Source organism: Pectinophora gossypiella, chromosome 8, assembly GCF_024362695.1.
Source record: "Pectinophora gossypiella chromosome 8, ilPecGoss1.1, whole genome shotgun sequence".
Classification (NCBI taxonomy): Eukaryota; Metazoa; Arthropoda; class Insecta; order Lepidoptera; family Gelechiidae; genus Pectinophora; species Pectinophora gossypiella.
Window position 1 is genome coordinate 7,432,258 of NC_065411.1, and position 19,030 is coordinate 7,451,287.

General features: G+C 37.4%; 1 protein-coding gene across 5 annotated transcripts; it reads right to left on the minus strand.

Moving 5' to 3' along the window:
• Positions 1 to 1,492: 1,492 nt before the first annotated feature.
• Positions 1,493 to 17,221, minus strand: LOC126368910 (facilitated trehalose transporter Tret1-like). 5 transcript variants are annotated; one of them, XM_050013147.1, is made up of 9 exons: positions 16,889 to 17,221; positions 13,223 to 13,284; positions 12,540 to 12,637; positions 9,133 to 9,267; positions 8,514 to 8,597; positions 7,678 to 7,956; positions 6,399 to 6,519; positions 4,893 to 5,027; positions 1,493 to 4,313 (listed from the first exon to the last, which is right to left on the minus strand). In XM_050013147.1, the coding sequence occupies exons 2-9, from the start codon at positions 13,266 to 13,268 to the stop codon at positions 3,733 to 3,735; spliced, it is 1,479 nt and encodes a 492-aa protein (XP_049869104.1). In that variant the 5' UTR covers positions 13,269 to 13,284; positions 16,889 to 17,221; the 3' UTR covers positions 1,493 to 3,732. The 5 variants fall into 5 exon arrangements, with proteins under 5 accessions (XP_049869104.1, XP_049869105.1, XP_049869106.1 ...); XM_050013148.1 differs by having other exon boundaries at positions 16,885 to 17,221; XM_050013149.1 differs by having other exon boundaries at positions 16,881 to 17,221.
• Between the last annotated feature and the right edge of the window lie 1,809 nt (positions 17,222 to 19,030).

Genomic DNA, 19,030 nt, shown 5'->3' on the forward strand with positions numbered 1-19,030 from the left:
CTTTAAACCTGCGCAGGGAAAACCAGCCCAATACAAGTTAGGTCACATATCTCCGAAAATGCATTTCTCATGAATGTGGGTTTGCTCACGATGTTTTCCTTCACCGCTGAGCACGTGATAATAATTTCAACAAACATGAATTCAAAAACAAATTCGTCAATTTTGTTTAGGCCTGTGCTTGATACGAACCTGCGACCTCAAAGTGCGAGGCAAGCGTTCTACCAACTTGGCTACCATGGTTTCTGTACTTTCACAGGCAAATGAAAGAAACCTTTGCCTCTTATAGTATTATTCCTTATTTTCTATGCTCGTAGTCTACCAGATAAAATTCGTCGAATTAGGCGAATCTCACACTGCCCCGCATGATGCAGCGTAGCGCGTGGATGCGTGTTCTTCCGTTGCTTGTAAGTATCTCCGTTTGTATAGAAAACACGCACGGTCTAACACACAGAAAATGCATCCGCATGAACGCGCGTGGATACATTTTCTGTGTGTTAGGAGATACTTACAAGCAACGGAAGAACACGCATCCACGCGCTACGCTAGTTCATGCGGGGCAGTGTGAGAATCGCCTTACCACCATTTGATACTTTGTCAGCGCCATCTACTTGCTACACATTGCAGTCAGAACAGCTCATTCTGCGATGTCGAGTTTACCTTCGTTTAGTGTAGTTCCAGACTGGTCGTACGTACTTTACTATACTTACGTAACTTACAGTGGATAGATGGCGTTTCTTCAACTTAATGTAGTGTAGATACTCTACGCCTAGGGTGGTAAATTAATAAACTAATCTCAGCTTCGAGACTGCCCTCAAGATCATGTCAATGTAACAGTTCTCATATAAAAAAGGAGACTTGAGCATGGTCTTGAGGGCAATCTCAGCTGAGATTCGTTTATTAATACCACCCCTAGACCACCAAACCAGACTAGCGAGTGTTATTCTTTATTCTATGCTGGCGGGCTAGATTCCTAGTCGTTTTCATCATTTGATAAAACCTGGGTGTTTTATACCAATCCCGCAGCAGTAGAGTTACGTATGTTACATATTGCTGCTAATTCCAGTACACACCATTTGATTCAATTTTAAGTTATAAGTGTTATAACTGTCATTCTCTTATCCGCCGAAAAGGAAAGGGTAATAAAGTTTAGGCAGAAATCTAAAACAACCCTCTAAAAAATTCACACCGGCCAATAACCCGACAGAATTAAGTTGACCACCAGATACCATCGAGATGCCTATTTGATTCTTCCGGGTTATTGATTTAATTTAAAATTAACAGCCCTCAATCATCCGTCCCTTTCCTTTTCAGTGGATAAGTAAGTGACAGGCATAACTTAAAATGAAATTAGTTGGTGTCTACACGAATTAGCACCATTACGGACCTAATCCATGTATTGGAACAACATTATATTGGAACAGAAGCCTTCTCTGCTTGCTATTAGATATTCATGAAATAAAAAACTTAATATTTTTTTACAATACTTTGTAAATTTTATTATTTAATAACTACTACTTACTACCTATTGGACTGGATTCACAGTTACTATTCTATATACTTAAGTAGGTACATCATTAAGTTTTATGAACGTGTTACCTAGTCATTTTGCACAAATTGTCCGAATTACTTACCCAAAAATCTATCACAGAATTACATGAGCGCTGATGAAATGGTTGCTGTGAAATTAATGTACTTAATACGAAATATTACCTACTAAACATAGTTACTTATAAAAATATTCTGTACACAATTGAAAACACAATAAATAAAAATGTTTACTTATTTTGCAGCTAATCTTTACTCGACCATTAGTTTTAATTGTCTCAAAGAACAGTTGCTTTGCTTAAAAGCTTCGTGCAAATAACACGACGATGGCAGAAGATACACAATTACAATGTCAGGTACTATTATTTGTGCAGAATAGCATAAGTTGACGACCATATGGGGTAGTCGGAGGTACCTCCATCTCAAGATGAACTAAGTACTCACACTCTCTCACATTGTTATGAAAATCATTTCATATTTTTTCATAGGTATATAACATTCTTCTTCGTATGGTGTCGATGGTAAACTAAATAGTATCGGCCCAAAACTTGGCAACAAGTATGGCGCTATCTGCTGCGCTCATCAGATCCTCCTGCGTGCAAGTGTTCGGGCACGCAGGACACGACGCACTTGCACTTTAAGTCCGACCCATCCGAGAAACCCCACCTGAACAAATTGTCCTTACTTCGGTCCACCTAAGTCCGAAGTCTATTTAGAGACTTCCAAGTAACCAAGGCAAATCAAGACCTGGCGGAGGTCTCTCGGACGGCGAAACAACAGGGTTTGGGAGGTGTACCCGTTCCTGCCAAATCCTGCATCTATATAATTATTTTTCAGGCGACAGAGTGTAATCTACGTTGGTATATCTATAATAAGAGAAATTACCAATAAAATCATCATGAACGCAGACATGTTTTGTCACATTGATCTTTAAGTACAATTAATTATCTAGTCTGTTTCTATAACCTCTTTCTAAATAAAATACAGATAACCTTTGCAAAGTTACTGAAGACATAAGTACAATGATAACTTTTCGCCAAGTTTTGACGAATAAAATAATACTCGTAAATATTCCTACTGGTGAACAAAGAAATGGACTCAATTTCTGTTACAGGGTTTTTAATTACTGTTTACAAGAAATATTGATGATATGCCTGAGGTACATAGGTGTCATTTTAAAAATAATATGCAGAGTCAGAAAGTAATAAATGACAAATGCCCGGTATTTTTTGTCCACCAGTGTATGTTTAAACGCATCGAAAAAAATATAAGAACAACTTAACAATATAATACTGTAAATAACATAATGTTTGTTTCACTATCATTTTTTTTTATTAAAATGGGTTTGCTCTTGACTTCGTTCTTCCACGAGGAGAAGAAGCGATCGACGTATCATTTAGATAAATATAAAAAAAATCCTAATAGTCCTTGATATGAATGGTGTTATATCCCTAATAATAATTACTAATTTATCACACACTACGAATTACGAAAATTTTACAAATGCTGTAATAGCATCATCGCAATGTGCGAGGATGGCTGTTCACAATGCAATACTTGTCCCTACGCTGAAGTACGGTAGTGAATGTTGGGTATGGCAGAAGAAGCATGAACGTAGGATTATTGCCGTAAAAATTAGGTTGTTGCGTAGCATCTGCGGTGTTAAATTGAGTATTAGAGTGAGAAACAGTGTGATAAGAGAAAGATGTGGTGTAAAAGATGATATAGTGACTAAGATTGAGACGGGAATGTTAAGTTGGTTGATTACGAAAGCAGCGAAGGTTGGTGGTAGGGCTGGTAGAGAAAGACCTAGAAGGACGTACATTGACAAAATTGGAGATGTCCTTAGAAAAGGTTCAGTATGATTTACTCTGAATTGGCGTGCGTGTATAAAACAATTTATAAATGTAGCGGAAACAAGAGAAGTGTGTCAGGATCGAAGCTGATGGAATTCAATAGTCTTTGAATACCCCAGTGCGAAATAGGCGTGAGTTTATGTATGTGGTGTATTTTAGACTATAATTATTGTCAGCATCCTGTTATTGTACTGTGTAGTTGTACTACAATTACTTTTTTAAATCTGACAGTAAGTACTATAGTTATGGTTCTTCTTTTTAATCAGATCATTATCACTTTACTTCACTTTATTTATATACTCACTTACAATTTATTTCGTACGAAAATAAGTTAAATAGCTTTATTACTTACTTCTAACAGCTCTTTCATTTCAGGCACATCTTTATCTAAATCACTTTCTACTTGATTCAATTTTACTATATCATCAGTCTTATATAAATCACCTTGCAGTAGTATTTGTATTTCTCTTAAACTTTTCCCTTTAGTTTCATGTACATAAAGAGTACAAAATATGCAACCAGCGACGGCTGCTGTGCCTAAGAACGAAAAAACACCACACAATCCTGCGACATCCTTCAAACCCTGGTAACCTCTGGCCACTCCAAAGTTCAACAACCCTCCAAATATACTTAATGACGTCATAGCTACAGCTTTAATGTTCAATGGGAATATCTCAGCTGGTACAAGAGTGATGACGGAATAATAGCCTAAAGTGGATATAACATTGCATGCTATGATCCCAGCAAAGGGGATGAAGCTAACAGGTTGCAAAACCTCATGGTGAATTTGAAGTACTTCGAGCAAGAAGAAGTATATGCCTATTATGAATAAAGATATACCAGCGCCTAAGTAGGAGTAGATGAGTAAAGGTCGACGTCCGAGTCTGTCTGCTAGAATTGATGACATCACACCTGGAATGAAAAATAAAAAATAAAGCAACAAAGTTGTTGATAGGTTTTCTTCGTTTACATTGTAGATACGTTTTTTCAAAACTATAAGAATCGAGTAATAATCAAATATTTGCATTATAACCACTATAATTACAATCATTTTGGCTCTACTTAGGTTCTTACTAAATAGGTTCCAGTTATTTTTATATAACCAATGAGTTATTAATTTATCTGAAATGCAGTTTTCACTAGCACAGTTGGCACGACCGTTATAGACAGCGATACAGCTCTATCTATCACGTACGTCTGATAGAAAGCGGTGTGGGTACTTAATTCATCTTGCGATAAATTTACCTCTGACTATACCATTTGGGATATAGTATATTATGTTAATTTTATATATACCTGCCAGGTCTGCATGACAACCGCGCCGGGCGCGGCGCGAATTATTGAGCTCTTCGACCAATAAACGATACGAATGCTATCTACCGTCAAGCGGCTATTAGTCGAAGGCCTCGATATAATTCGCGCCGCTCGCGACGCGGTTGTCATGCAGATCCGACTGGACATTAAATAAATTGTTGAATACGTGGAACTTACCTGTGACAAACCTGACAGCCCCAAATATGATGAAGACGATAGATAAGGGAATATTGGTGCGACTCTCCATCATAATGAGACCCAAATATTGCGCCACAATCAACTGCCCTGTCAGTATCTGAGTCAATTTCATACCTGAAAATATTATCGTTATTTTAATAAGTACAGTCACGAGTAATATCATGTACCCACTGTAGAACCCTGTCGCACTATCATATTCGACATTTAATGAGACTTACGGTTTAATTTGTCAAAAAAGTTAAAATGTGACATGGTATCAAAGTGTATACATTATAGTGACAGTACTTACTACGCGAAATAAAATCCGACGGTAGCAATATTTTTTACAACTGCAAAAAAAGCTGTATGACTCGTTCCGGGACTACAGAATCTACTCGGTATTTTGGGTAAATTGCCTTTTACTTATACCCACTTTTTTAAGGTTTTTCTAGTCAAAACATAGGTCACACCCGGACACTTCAAACAAAAAGCCTTGTTTTATACACATTGGCGTTATCGTACACGCGCATCTGTGTTTGTAACGTCTGACGACCATACGATTAAAGACTAAAGTAAGATCGAAGGGGGGTGAGGTTGTTTTAGTGGAAATTTGATAATGATGTTGTTGTCTTTTTTTTGTGTGTGGCGTCCTTTTATAATAAACTTTTTCTATTCTATTCTTTTCTATTCTAAACCTAGCTCAGCCGCTGGTGGGGAGCGAAAAGTTACCATTCTATACGTAGTATTATTCCTTATTCTATGCCCGGGTGCTACAAATGTCCATAGGCGGCGGTGACCAACACCAGGTGGCCCGCCTGTCTTTCTACCATCATCATCACCAGCCCATTAACGTCCCCACTGCAGGGGCACGGGCCTTCCCTATGGATGGATAGGGAGATCGGGCCTTAAACCACCACGCGGGCCCAGTGCGGATTGGTGGTTATTAACGACTGCTAATGCAGCCGGGACCAACGGCTTAACGTGCCTTCCGAAGCACGGAGGAGCTCGAGATGAAAACTTTTTTTTTGTGGTCACCTATCCTATGACCGGCATTTGCGAAAGTTGCTTAACTTCAACAATCGCAGACCGAGCGCATTTACCGCTGCGCCACCGAGCTCCTCTTTCTACCATCCAAATAACATAAAAAACTGTTCAGCTATACCTGGGACTCAAAATCCATAGACTAAGCAATATCCTATCACTCACTCTATCACTGTCCATTTAGCTTCCGGCCAAAGGGGGTTAAACACACCGAAGCAATTCATCTAAAAAAGCAATATTGCAATTTGACAAAGTAAGTGCGCAATGCAAACAAATGTCAAAGAGCAATATTGCTTGTCTAGATTAATTTCTTTTTAACCCCCAAGTAGTAAATGCCATTTGCGGCAAATCTACGATAAGTCACGTCAAAAACAAGCACAAAAAAATCGACTCTTACAAATTACTTATGACTCATAATCGTCTGTAACTTGCCCACGGTCCCTGTAGTTATAGTGTTAACTGTACCTGTAGCTATAAAAACAGCTTTCCTATACTTCTTGCCGGTGAACAGTTCTTTAGCCGAACTGGAGCTTCGCATTTCATTCCTCACGTCAGACCTCAGTTGAGACAAGTCATCTTCTAACATCTGTCAGACAAAAGATCCATCATTTTAACATTATATTGGTAAATTCATCTGTAATTAGGTCATAATAGTATAAATATACAATAACACTTAGTGCGAAAAGAATAAAGAGAGAAAAAGAGATAGGGAGGGTATTAGTAATAAATGTCAGGATCGAAGCAAAAGGAATTCCATAGTCTCTGCTTACCCCGGTGGGACATAGGCGTGAGTTTATATAGGTATGTATGTATTTATGTACTTAGTATTATAATAGTTGGTAAATAAAAGTATTTATTATACTTATGTCATAAGCTCACGCCAGTTTGTTTTTATTATTCGTGTTCTTCTCTTAATTACTTTTTGAGTAAGTCAATATGAACAGGGGGGTTAAAATGGCCACATCGAAGCAATTCATCTAAACAATATTGCTATTTGACATTTGTTTGCATTGCGCACTTACTTTTATATGCGCAAATGTCAAATTGCAATATTGCTTTCTTATATGAATTGCTTCGATGTGGCCATTTTAACCCCCCAGTCCTTTAGGTACGTTTGCTTTCAGTGGATTATTAACGGCCTCTGTGGTCCAGTAGTTGAGATTTGAGCTCACAATCCGGAGGTCCTGGGTTCGCATCCCGGTGGGGACATATCACAAAAATCATTTTGTGATTCCTAGTTTGTTTAGCACATTACAGGCTGATCACCTGATTGTCCGAAAGTAAGACGATCCGTGCTGCGGAAGGCACGTTAAAGCGTTAGTCCTGGTTACTACTTACTGGTGTACGTAGTCGTTACATGAGTCATGTTAGGGGCCTTTGGCGGCTCAATAGTAACCCTGAAACCAGGGTTGATACATACATACATACATAAACTCACGCCCGTAATCCCAAATGGGGTGGGCAGAGCCACAAGTAATTAAAGACAACTTGCAGCCACTGTTGATACGAAGTCATAAGAACCAGGGTTGATGAGGTTGATAATCCACTTTACGACCCACACGATAGAAGAAGAAGTGAATTATTATGTTAAACAGGAGATCTCTTATGATTTCCATGGCTTTCCCGGCTATGACCACAGAAATTATTATTATTGCTATTTTGTCTCTTCATTCCTGTTCATGCATAAAATTATTGTACTTAATAACAAACTCTAACCTTTCTCCTTAAGGTTAATCCAACACACCTTATCATCCTCGTATAATCGGATTACTGTCAGAACTTTCCGTGCTTCGTCCACTTTCCCTTCCTTCAGTAGATAGTATGGGGACTCTGGTATCCACCAACATGTCACTATGGTACACAAGGGCAATGCTAAGAGCATGAAATTCAAAGTCCTGTAGGCCACAAAAGGGCCTATACACATTATAAGAAGGTTACCAAAGTTGAACATAAATCTTGTGACTAGAGTCAATTTGCCTCTGATTTCTTTGTCTACCACTTCAGCGAGATATAGGGCTATCACCTGTAAATAAAAGAGATAAATACTATTATTTAAGAGTAAAGATTAAAGATTAAAGCTACCACCAATCTTTATAGCAGAACCCGTATTGAAGCGCGCAACTTTGCAAGTTTCTTTAGGAATTAATGTTTTTGCTTCCACCTACACACCTACAAGTCGATTTATTTTATTAATAAATAAAATGCATCTAAAGGTAATTTCTACCTCAAACAAAACTAATCGCAGTTATAGATTTTAAGTTCTATTCAATAGGCTAGATCCCAACTAGTCAAATCAGTTACTTTTTACTAAACGTCAAAACACGGAATTACTATGGAATTTGTATGAAAAAGCATACTATGACGTCATAGAAAAACGTGATAAAATGTCGGACTTATTATTACATTTTTCTTGATTAAAATTCATAAATAAGTTAAATAGAAAAAAGAAAATGTTTGTCGTTACTTTTAGATCTGTTTTTATTTAGTAATCAGAATTTCATAATTTATCTTTATTTTTCTTTATTAAGTACCTAGGTTAAGGTATTACAAGTTATAAAAATGTTAAAAGTCAGTACTTACAGTGCCAACCATACCACTACCAGTTCCCCAAAGGAACCTAGTTAAGTACAACAGCCATGCTTGTACGGAAAATGCCACGATTAACTGGAAAAAATAAATAACATACCATTTACTACCATACTATCATCAACTGAAAATGTTAGAGCTCATGCAAACCGCGATTCGTTTTATAGATCCGTTTTTATCGAATACGGTGTTATTAGGCGTTTAAAATTTTATGAATTTTTTCACATATACGACTATATATTGCAAAAACAACACATGATCCGTTATTTTTACTCATTACAAATCTCTCTTTCATCACACTGTTTCTTATTCTATCACTCAACACCGCAAATGCTACGCCTCGGCCTTACTTCTATGGCATTAATCCTACTTGAGTAGATACTTCTGTCCCTTTGTTCTCCTTTCTTTCTTTTCGGAAATAGGAATTGCCATCCAAGAAGAATCTACGTAGTCGAGTCAATAAAGCAGGAGCTCTTATTTGCCAGGAACAAGTCAGATTTTGATGATTATTTCTTTTATAGAAGTAGCTTTTTATATTATTTATAATTAGAATCATCTTGAGTCAACAAGAAATCTTATCTTTTTGAAGCCAGAAAACCCGTAATAAACTTACGGTGCCAACAGCAACAGGCAGCACGCTAGCCAGAATAGTGGCACGCCTGCCAAGCTGGTCAGCCAGGAACCTCGTAGCCAGACTGCCAGTCATGAAGCCAGGTGACGTCATCGATACCATCCACGCAATCTCGTTCTGAAAATCACAAATATAGGGAAATATACTTTATTGCAAATAAGAAACATATACAAAGGTAAGAGAGGGCTTTGTTCAGATTATTCAGCAAATACATATTTAAGACGGTATTACTGGAAGTCTATATGACTCACTCACTGTGGCGATTCAATGATAGCCAACGCTGCCAACGCCGGAGTTGGTGAGTACGGTCATTAACCTTGCACCCCACACGAGAGAAAAAAAACTATATTAAATTATTCCTATCGGGTTGGTAAAAGCCAAGATTCAAGATATAAATTGTCTAATTCATTTAATTAATGAATTTGGATACGATAGACGTAAGTATATCCGTTATTTAAGTAGGTACCTATTATTATACCACAGCTGGGCACGGGGCTCCCTTCATCCACCCGGAGGGGGGATCAGTATACTCCACCACGCTGCTCCACAGCAGTGGGTTAGTTTCCAAATAAATAAAATGATATCATCAATAAGATATCTAACCCGCTGCCACTAACATTCGTACAGATGGATTATGATGGATCGTATGACAGGTTTATCAACCCATCGCCCATATAGAGAGTCCATCATTATGTAAAGAGACTCTGTGTTTAGATTTTTACCCGATTGCGGTGAAGAGAAAGGAGGGTTATGTGTTTTACCGCTATGTATGCACGTCTGTTCCAACCTAACTTCTAAACTACCTATCAGAATTTAACAATGAAAAATGGTGTCACGAGCGATGGTGTCTTGATTATCCGGTGGTCACGCTAAATTCAATACCCGTCGTCGTATGCCTATATGTCCTAAGATTTTGTTGGCCACGGCATGCGACCGGACCCTGATACAGACTCCGCCAGCGTGGTCGACGATTTCCCTCAATCAGCGCTTATCGCTATCGACCCACTAGAGTGGATTAATTCTTTCAAATATTTTTCCTCTCAGACACCCTGAGCCGAGGTTCGCGCCCAACTGGGCCTGTTGTCTTAAACGTTGTACCGGGTGAGATCTTTCAGCTTCAGCGCTCCCCATTTGTCCGGCCAAGAAGTTAATGGCATGCGACCATCTAAACATCACTATTCGGAAGAATGTAGATATTCTTAAAAAGTCATTATTCCGAAGTCGGATTTTAGTTGCAAATAGTTGACAAATAAAAGGTAATCGACAGAAATTAATTAAACAATAACAAATGCGGAACACATGAGTGTTAAATTTTTGTGCCATTATTATACAAGTGCGGAGATAAGAAAATATTGCGCGGAAATTAACTAAGAGTCATGACAATGGCCTTGTGTTAGGTAATTGATTACCGCATGCAACATTGTCAACCTTAATACTGGTCAAGTGCCTTGATGTGTAATAATATGAACTGATGTAGTAATGACGTTTAACACACGTGTGTGCAGGTTTTAAAAGGTTTTACAAGACAAATAAGTATGCGTACTTTGTTGCACAACAATAAACACAGTACCTACCTACAACAAAAACGTTTAAAGCGTTCGCATTTTAAAATCCAGTGCAAACAGAGGCGAGAACCGCTGGCGTAACGGATTTTTTTAATTTTACGTTTTACGATTGTAGATTTGCCTCACCACCACTTGGCCGGAAGCTCTGCATACCGAGGAACCTGAGTCCTTATAAACCACGCCGTGGCGGATTTCTCCTGGTAAAAACAGAACGCTCCAGATGCCGCTTCTATGTGCATAAGTAGTTTATCAGCCACAATTCTATGGAATCCAACAATATGCGCAAAATAATAAATAGCAAGGTACAAAAATTCAAACAATTCCAACATTGTTTGTCCTAAACCATGCATGAAACAAGCATGAAATAGTTTATTAGCACACACACACACACACACACACACACACACACACGCCGCCGCGGTCAGTTTATCAGGTTTAGGTAGACTTACATTATTGTAGGTAATAACAATTTTGTACCCATAACGTGCCATAATGTGCCATGGTATACAAATACTAAAGGCATATCTGACATTATGTGAACTCCTCCTTTCAACACCAAAATGATTAGGTATATCCAACAATTCATATTCATACCTACGACGCTATGATTGTCGTAATTTTGTCACATTGAAGGCTATTTGATGCGTTTTTCACCTTTGACCAACATCCTTTTCGAAACATTTGACTCTCACATTGATCGACTATAGCGTGTTCGATTGCCAAGAAAAAGCTGATAACTTTGACCTTGAAAACTGTCACAATGTCTAATCATATTCTACTAACCTTGACACCAGGGTTGATGAGGTTGGCAATTCACCTCATACCCACACGATAGAAGAAGACCATATTCTACTTAACAAGAGCACTCAACTACGAGAACATCTCTGAACGCTCCTCATTTTTCCAACCAAGTAATGAATACAAGTCAAATGTTAAATGTACAGTCGTTTCGTAAGACCCGACCGAGAAATGTATATCAAAAACCTACGTCAATACGTCAAGCGAGCTTGACGGATAGGATCAATGTTCCTTACATCCACATGGGTATTTTTTTTCTTATTTCGAGCCACTTGCGATCGGTCGTGCGAGCATAAGCAGGTGTTTTAGAATGTACATATGTGGGCGTTCATAATCCTGTGATTACATGCCCCCCGCTTCTTTCCTCTATGTCAATATAATGTTATTTCTCCGCATGCGTATTAACTTAGAAATCCTTACTACTGTACGGTCACGAGCATTAATATGTATACACTTTGGTACCATGTCACATTAACTTTTTTGACAAATTGAACTGTAAGTCTCACTAAATGTCAAATATGTTAGTGCGACAGAGTCCTAAGGTGGGTACATTATATTGCTCATGACTGTACGTCACCGTCTGGGCCGTGTTGGAGCATTTACGTGTGCTTATCGATTAGAAATGCTAACTCAGTTCGTCTCCGCCAGCGGAGACGTACTGAAGCAGCATTTTGATATACGGGACCGTGAATCAAACAAAAACCTCTAGCTTTTGGTTAGAGGATTCCACTATTATACCGCAGAGGTCATTAGCAATACATTAATTACATATTCTAGGCGTAGTTTTATCGTTCTAACAAGATGGTCACGTTGTCCATAATACGCCAATCTCGTTATTCTACCTCTATTTGCGTCCGACCATGATGAGACAGCTGACAAAATTATATATTTTTTTTGTAGTTTATTTTGACAAATTACACCATTCTTTTGCTATATTTCGCACTAAGCTGTGCTTTATCTTTATGTCCTTTCTGTACGCACGGTGCGTATGACCTATAACGCAAGTAATATGAAGTAATAACTTACACTTGAAATCTCGATATCAGTCTCATTATTTTGGAATTTGGGCATCACTGGGGCAGGCCACGAGGAATATGCGCCCATACCAACAGACGCTATTGATACTGAAACCGGAAAACAAACGGTTCATCACTTACAATATAGGGTAGTTGCGAACTAGTCAAATCGGTTACTTTTTAAAACAGGAAATTACTACGGAATTTGTATGAAAAAGCAACCTGTGACGTAATAGAAAAATGTGACAAAATGACAATTCGTCGCTGACGTCGCAAACAGACATATCTGAAATTTTTGGCGAATCTGATTTGCACCATTTGCAATGCAATTGTCAATAAGGTACTTACAAATTATTTTAGCAAAAAATTGCATATACGTCTGTTTGCGACGTTAGCGACGAATTATTACATTTTTCTTTATTAAAATTCATAAATAAGTTAAAAGAAAACGTTTTTTGACACTTTTAGATCTGTCTTTCTTTAGTAAAACTACCCAATTGTTCATAGCATGTTCACATCATCACTCCTTCAATTTTTCCGAGATGTCTCACGTTACTCTCTTCTTGAAAAATATGAAATAAACACAGAGGAAGTAGCGGAAGCATTCCAAGCGGGATTTTTGAAATATTTGCGCATAAAATTAAGAGCGTAAATAAATAAAATAAAAGTAAATAAAAGTACAAAAGACGTTACCTGCATATGTAATCAGGTACTGCACTTTTCTGTTGCCTTTCGTCATCTTGCTTTATATTAATCTATAAATAAAACAGAAATAAATTTAACATAATACAGAGTACACGAATTATACCTATTTACTTCTTTTTGTGGTATGACCTACCTACTTATAACCAATATTTAAATATAATAAACCAACAAATTCGCTGTGAAATTTACACAAGTGTACGTACACCAACGGTTTAAAGCGAAGTACTTACCTATATACATTATTAACAAAAGATAGATCGTTATGTCCGTGAAACGTACTGGAAATTATATTCATGAGTATATCATAAACTATGCAGAGGATGGACATTGAGCTAACAACACATGACATTTCGACATAGCTTACACCAATCCCATACATTTTATTTCTATAGCATTAACGAAAGTCAAAATAGGCTCGCCACCATTGATGTTTAATTATGTTACTAGAGCCACGTAGTATTATTATTTATTCTATCCTAGGGCAATACCTCAGAACTAACAATTTTAAACGTCGAGAAGATTATCGAATAGTTGTTGTGTAATAGACTACTTGACAACCTAGTCAAATGAGATGGTTTTTACGAAACATGAAAACGGAAGTTTTCTTTGGAGTTTGTATGGAAATACTGACCTGTGACATCATCAATAAAAGCGGTCAAACGTCGTACTTATTGTTACTTAATTCGTAATTAAAATTCGAAAATAAGTCAGTAAAATGACATTGATTTTTGAACATCATAGACTGACTTCTATTTCTAGATTGACATTTTATAATTTATCTTTGATCCCGTCAAATACCGAATTATGATCTTCAAAATTTTATTTCAGGTAAGTAGCTCCTTTTTTAATGTCGTCACACGGAATTTCTGTGAACAATAAGCATGACTGGCACAATACTTACATGTTCACTCACAAAGACAATCACACAGATCCCCTAATTGATTGCGAACACGAACATCTGGTTAGATACCCAACCAGAGATAAGAGAACCGAACGGTTAGTGTATCTATTGCTCCAATATTAATAACTCCAATTCTTAGAGGAGTATACACATTTCGGACGGGACTTGAACTCGCAGCTCGTCAGGCCGGAACGAGCATGGTAAAGGGGCCTTGAGGACCCGCAAAGTTATCATTATGATGGCTTATTTCTACTACATATATGCCTATTTTGAGCCCCTGAAAGAAGTACTTCAGGATGGACTCACCTTACCGAAACGTAGAGTTAGGTAATTTTCTTCTTGCCATACGAACTTACTCTTCTTGAGTCTTTTCCACCTACCTGCAATGATCCTGAGCCCTGAATCGGGCGTAAATATGTAAACATAGGCTGTTTAAATTACAACAAAATAGTTGTGGCAATTTTGTAATATTAGCTTTAAACGCACCTCCATGCTACCGAACACGCAAATATGCCAATTCCGGCAATTAAGTATAGTGGAATGATTGTTAGTAGGCTTATCCTTGATCATGGTGGCCTAGGGGGTTAAAATGGCCAGATCAAAGCAATTCATCTAAGAAAGCAATATTGCTATTTGACATTTGATTGCATTGCGCACTTACTTTTATATATACGTATGCGCAAATATCAAATTGCATTATTGCTTTTTTAGATGAATTGCTTCGATGTGGCCTTAACTGTAACCCCCCAGTTCTGACATGGACCATATCCAACAGCTCATCCTCAAATAAGTGCGGCTTGAAGCAGCGTATATTTGCAGCTCAAATACATCTAAAACTTTGGTATTAATAGTGATTTTCACACCTATAGTAGGTATGTTGACTTAGGTAATAATATCGTTTACGTGGTCCGTTATACTGTTGTTTGAAAATCTAGCTAGCACCAGCTCTATTAACAGGCACGTTACGCCGTTGATCCCGGTTACTACTTACTGGTATAAGTGAGTAATCGTTACATGAGCCATCTCAGGGGCCTTTGGCGGCTCAATAATAACCCTGACACCAGGGTTGATGAGGTTGGTATTCCACCTCACAACCCACATGATAAGAAGAAGTATTTTACCACCTTTTTGTATTTTAGGTGTGCTCGTAAATAAATTGATTTGATAAATAGTTCTTAAACATAGCTGGCGAGGAGTTGGTGTACTATACACGTCTGCCTACCCTTTCGGGGATACAGGCGCGATGTTATATCATGTTATACGATCGCAGTTCTTATCATTTCATAATTTTGTGTGTAGATACGATATAATAAGGTCATAGATTTCGTTTGACCTATATGCGGGCACTTGAACACACATGTTGCGTACAATTCGTTCTACGATGTAACATAACATAAGCTCACAACTTGTATAGTAAGAGATATATCCATTATATAATAAGAGCCGATAAGATGTTTACAGATTTAAGATTATACTCCAAAAGAACAGCGTATAGGCTACTTGACAACCTAGTCAATCAAAATGAGATACTCGTAAGTACTTCAACACCTATTCAACACGAAAGATTTCTATGGATTCGAGTTTGTAATGGAAATACTGTCCTGTGACATCATCAGTAAAAGCGATGAAAATTCGAAAATAAGTCGAAAAGTAAAATGAGATTGATTTTTGATCATCTTAAACTGGTTTCTATTTCGTGATTAGCATTTTATAATTTAGCCTATTCTGCAATCTCTACCTACTTATTCAGTTGAATATTTGAAAGCTGTTCAGAGTAGACTGCCTTTCAGATTTCACCGTAATTATCATGTGGTAAGATCTATGTCACCATAAGGTTGTCATCTCAGAACAAGTTATAGCAAATTGTTTTCTGGTGACTAGTGGCTCTGCCTACCGCAATAGGAATTACGTGTGAGAAGTTGTATCGTACATTCATATACCGTACACTCACTAAGTACTCGGATTCTTTGTTTAAAATCTTCGTTACACTGGCTGAAAACGAAGCGTTATTTTTTAAATCACTTACTGAAATTTGACCAATGCCAGCCAGTATAAGTACCTATTGCAGCGATTCGAGTATCCATTCCTTGCATCATTCGAACAAAGTGTTGTTTTTGTTTCGTAATAACAAAGAAGTGTTTTCAGCTGATTTACAAACAATGAATATGCTTTAAAATTTTTGCTCTTTCAATGTTCGTTACAATTGTGTCAATGTTAAACTCTTTTTTTGTCAGTGACTCAATGACACACTAATAAATAGGTACTAGCTGATAGTGTAGCTTCCTAACAGTGTACTTATATGTGTAACTGTAATATCTCAGTTGTTAGTTATTGTGCGAAAAAGTCCCGAGTTTAGTGCTCGGCTTGGCACATACTTTAAAAGTTTACCTACCTACCTAATTAACTATAGGTACTAACTTATCATCGTAAGACCCAGTTTTCTAGTCACAATAGTTAACAATGGCGTTTGGATTTAAAATATTAAGCTTTATTTTATGACTTCGATCTTCTTCTCTTCTTCTTCTTCTTCAGAAGAAGATTATTTCAATAATGTAATGAGATGTATTTCAATGTTCGATTTTTAATTATTTAATGAATCGGTACTCTATTGTAGTTAGGTATTAGAGGTAGGTTAGGTAGGCTACTATTTATTTGTAAAACTCAAATTCTCAAAATACACATAAATAATAACACAAAACAGTATAGGTAAATAAAGAAATAGGAATATATGAGACAGTGAGGTACCTACTTACTATAAAAGATTACACCACGTTAGGTAATTTTTTGCAGTCGGAAACAACCTCAAATTCTGGGAACTGATTCTTCTCCGCGTAACGATCAATATCAACATTTACGACTATCAACAAATCACTAACACAAACTTTACACTTTACTAAATGAGAATTTATTACTGTAAAATATTTAAGTACACTGTTTAGATTTCTAGTCTCAGTCACATTGTATTTGAATTTTAGTACAAATGTAAATTTTAGCGTCAAAATGTCGATAATACGACCGTCTACCTCGACGTTTGGTTTTATACTGGCCGACTATATTTACACACTATATGCCACGCGACAAAATGTACCTAGTCATAGGACTCGAAGCAGACTCATGTGGTTCTGTGATCACGGCATCTTTAAATAGACCAACTCATTGATTGATAAATATGAGTAAATTAGCTTGTATAAACTTCGTTTTGCAGAATGATCATACTATCTGGTTGTTATCGGATTGCCATTACCGATTTCTTGAAATACATCGATAAATACATTAATATAATAGAGAGATAAAATTTGTTTGTTTGTAAGTAGGAAGTGTACCTAATCCCTAAATCCTCCGAACCAATTTGGAAAATTTTCAATAGTAATGGAAATAACTTAAGCTACTTTATTCTTGACTACCTACTTTACGCTATAATTGATGAGCGGAATAGCGACTGGAAAGCTTGTATTATTATTGACATAAGTATTGTCCAGGCCTAAACCGAATTTGTTTTCGAATTCATATTTGGATCATAAATGATTATCATGCTCAGCGGCGAAGGAAAACATCGTGAGGAAACCCAAATTCCCGAGAAATGCTTTTTCAGAGGTTATACATTATCTAACCTAACCTGTATTGGGCTGGTTTTCCCTTGGCAGGTTAGAGGGTCAGACAGGCAGTCGCTTCTGTAAAAAACCGGACCTGTCAAATCTTCATGTTAGGTAAACGGACCCTGTGAAAAACTGGACAATGCTAGGGAGGTGATGACATAGGTATTGTCCAGGTACGGCCTCAGATTCTGATATAAGTACGGTTCACGCCTCTTTGAGCACCCTGAGGCGAGTTGTCTTAAATTTTGTAAAGGACTTGAAGGAAGGAATTGTTTGTAAGAGACTTGAGATTTTCGGAATATCTAAGTAGTACAATAATAAATCACATCGAAAAATATAAGTAAGTCAGCAGCACACGGGCGGAATGCTAGATGACTTCTTGTCATTTCCACGTAGTTGTAAAACTCATAACTACTCTCTAGTTACAGGAACAAGGTTGTTTTCAAATCCATATCACGATCTATGATCACGTTGTAATAAATTGATCTGCGCGAAACCGTGCCTACCTACTGGATACTTTTTATTAAAAAACCACACAATGCATTCAGCTGCTTAAATCATCTTGAATATGTCATAAAAACCAACTGAGGGGTATCTTTAGGTTGATGAATTTATCTTGATTACCTATCTACAAGGGCAAGCCCCTCTTTCCCATTGGGCACTCTCTCAAATTCAAATTCAAAAATATCTTTATTCAGTAGGTAACATAGTTACACTTTGAATCGTCATTTTTTACATTACGAACGTCTCATCCGCCTAAAATTACTGCAGCTTCTCACAACCTGTATAGCCAGTGTATAAGGGCCTTAGCCAAGTTCCAAACGAATATCACAATCAACACAGGTAGAGATAAAGATGTATGTTAGTTACTATAGTCAGATCCCCAAACGATATCCGACATTTATGTCTGTTAAATTATACAGGGTTTTGGTAATATCTTAACGAAAACTGTGGGGGATGATTCAGACCATGATTCTGCGTAACATGGCCTTGAAAGCACCCGGGTTATACGCATTCGGTAATACAGAAGACGGCAGAGGATTCCACTCCCTACATACGATACACGCATAATGAATATGATGCGAAGCGCTTTGGGCATTCCAAGGGATGGAACCATGCCGTGCGTCTGGAAGTCCGAAGATAAAAGATGATGGTGGAGTGAGCTCGTGTAGATCGCGGGCACACTCCCCGAAGTGCAGTCTGTAGAATACCGACATACTGGCGACTTTTTGGCGACATATGTTCACTCAGGTACAAATTTCTTAGTTAGAAATAGTTAATAATTTGAATAAAAGCTTT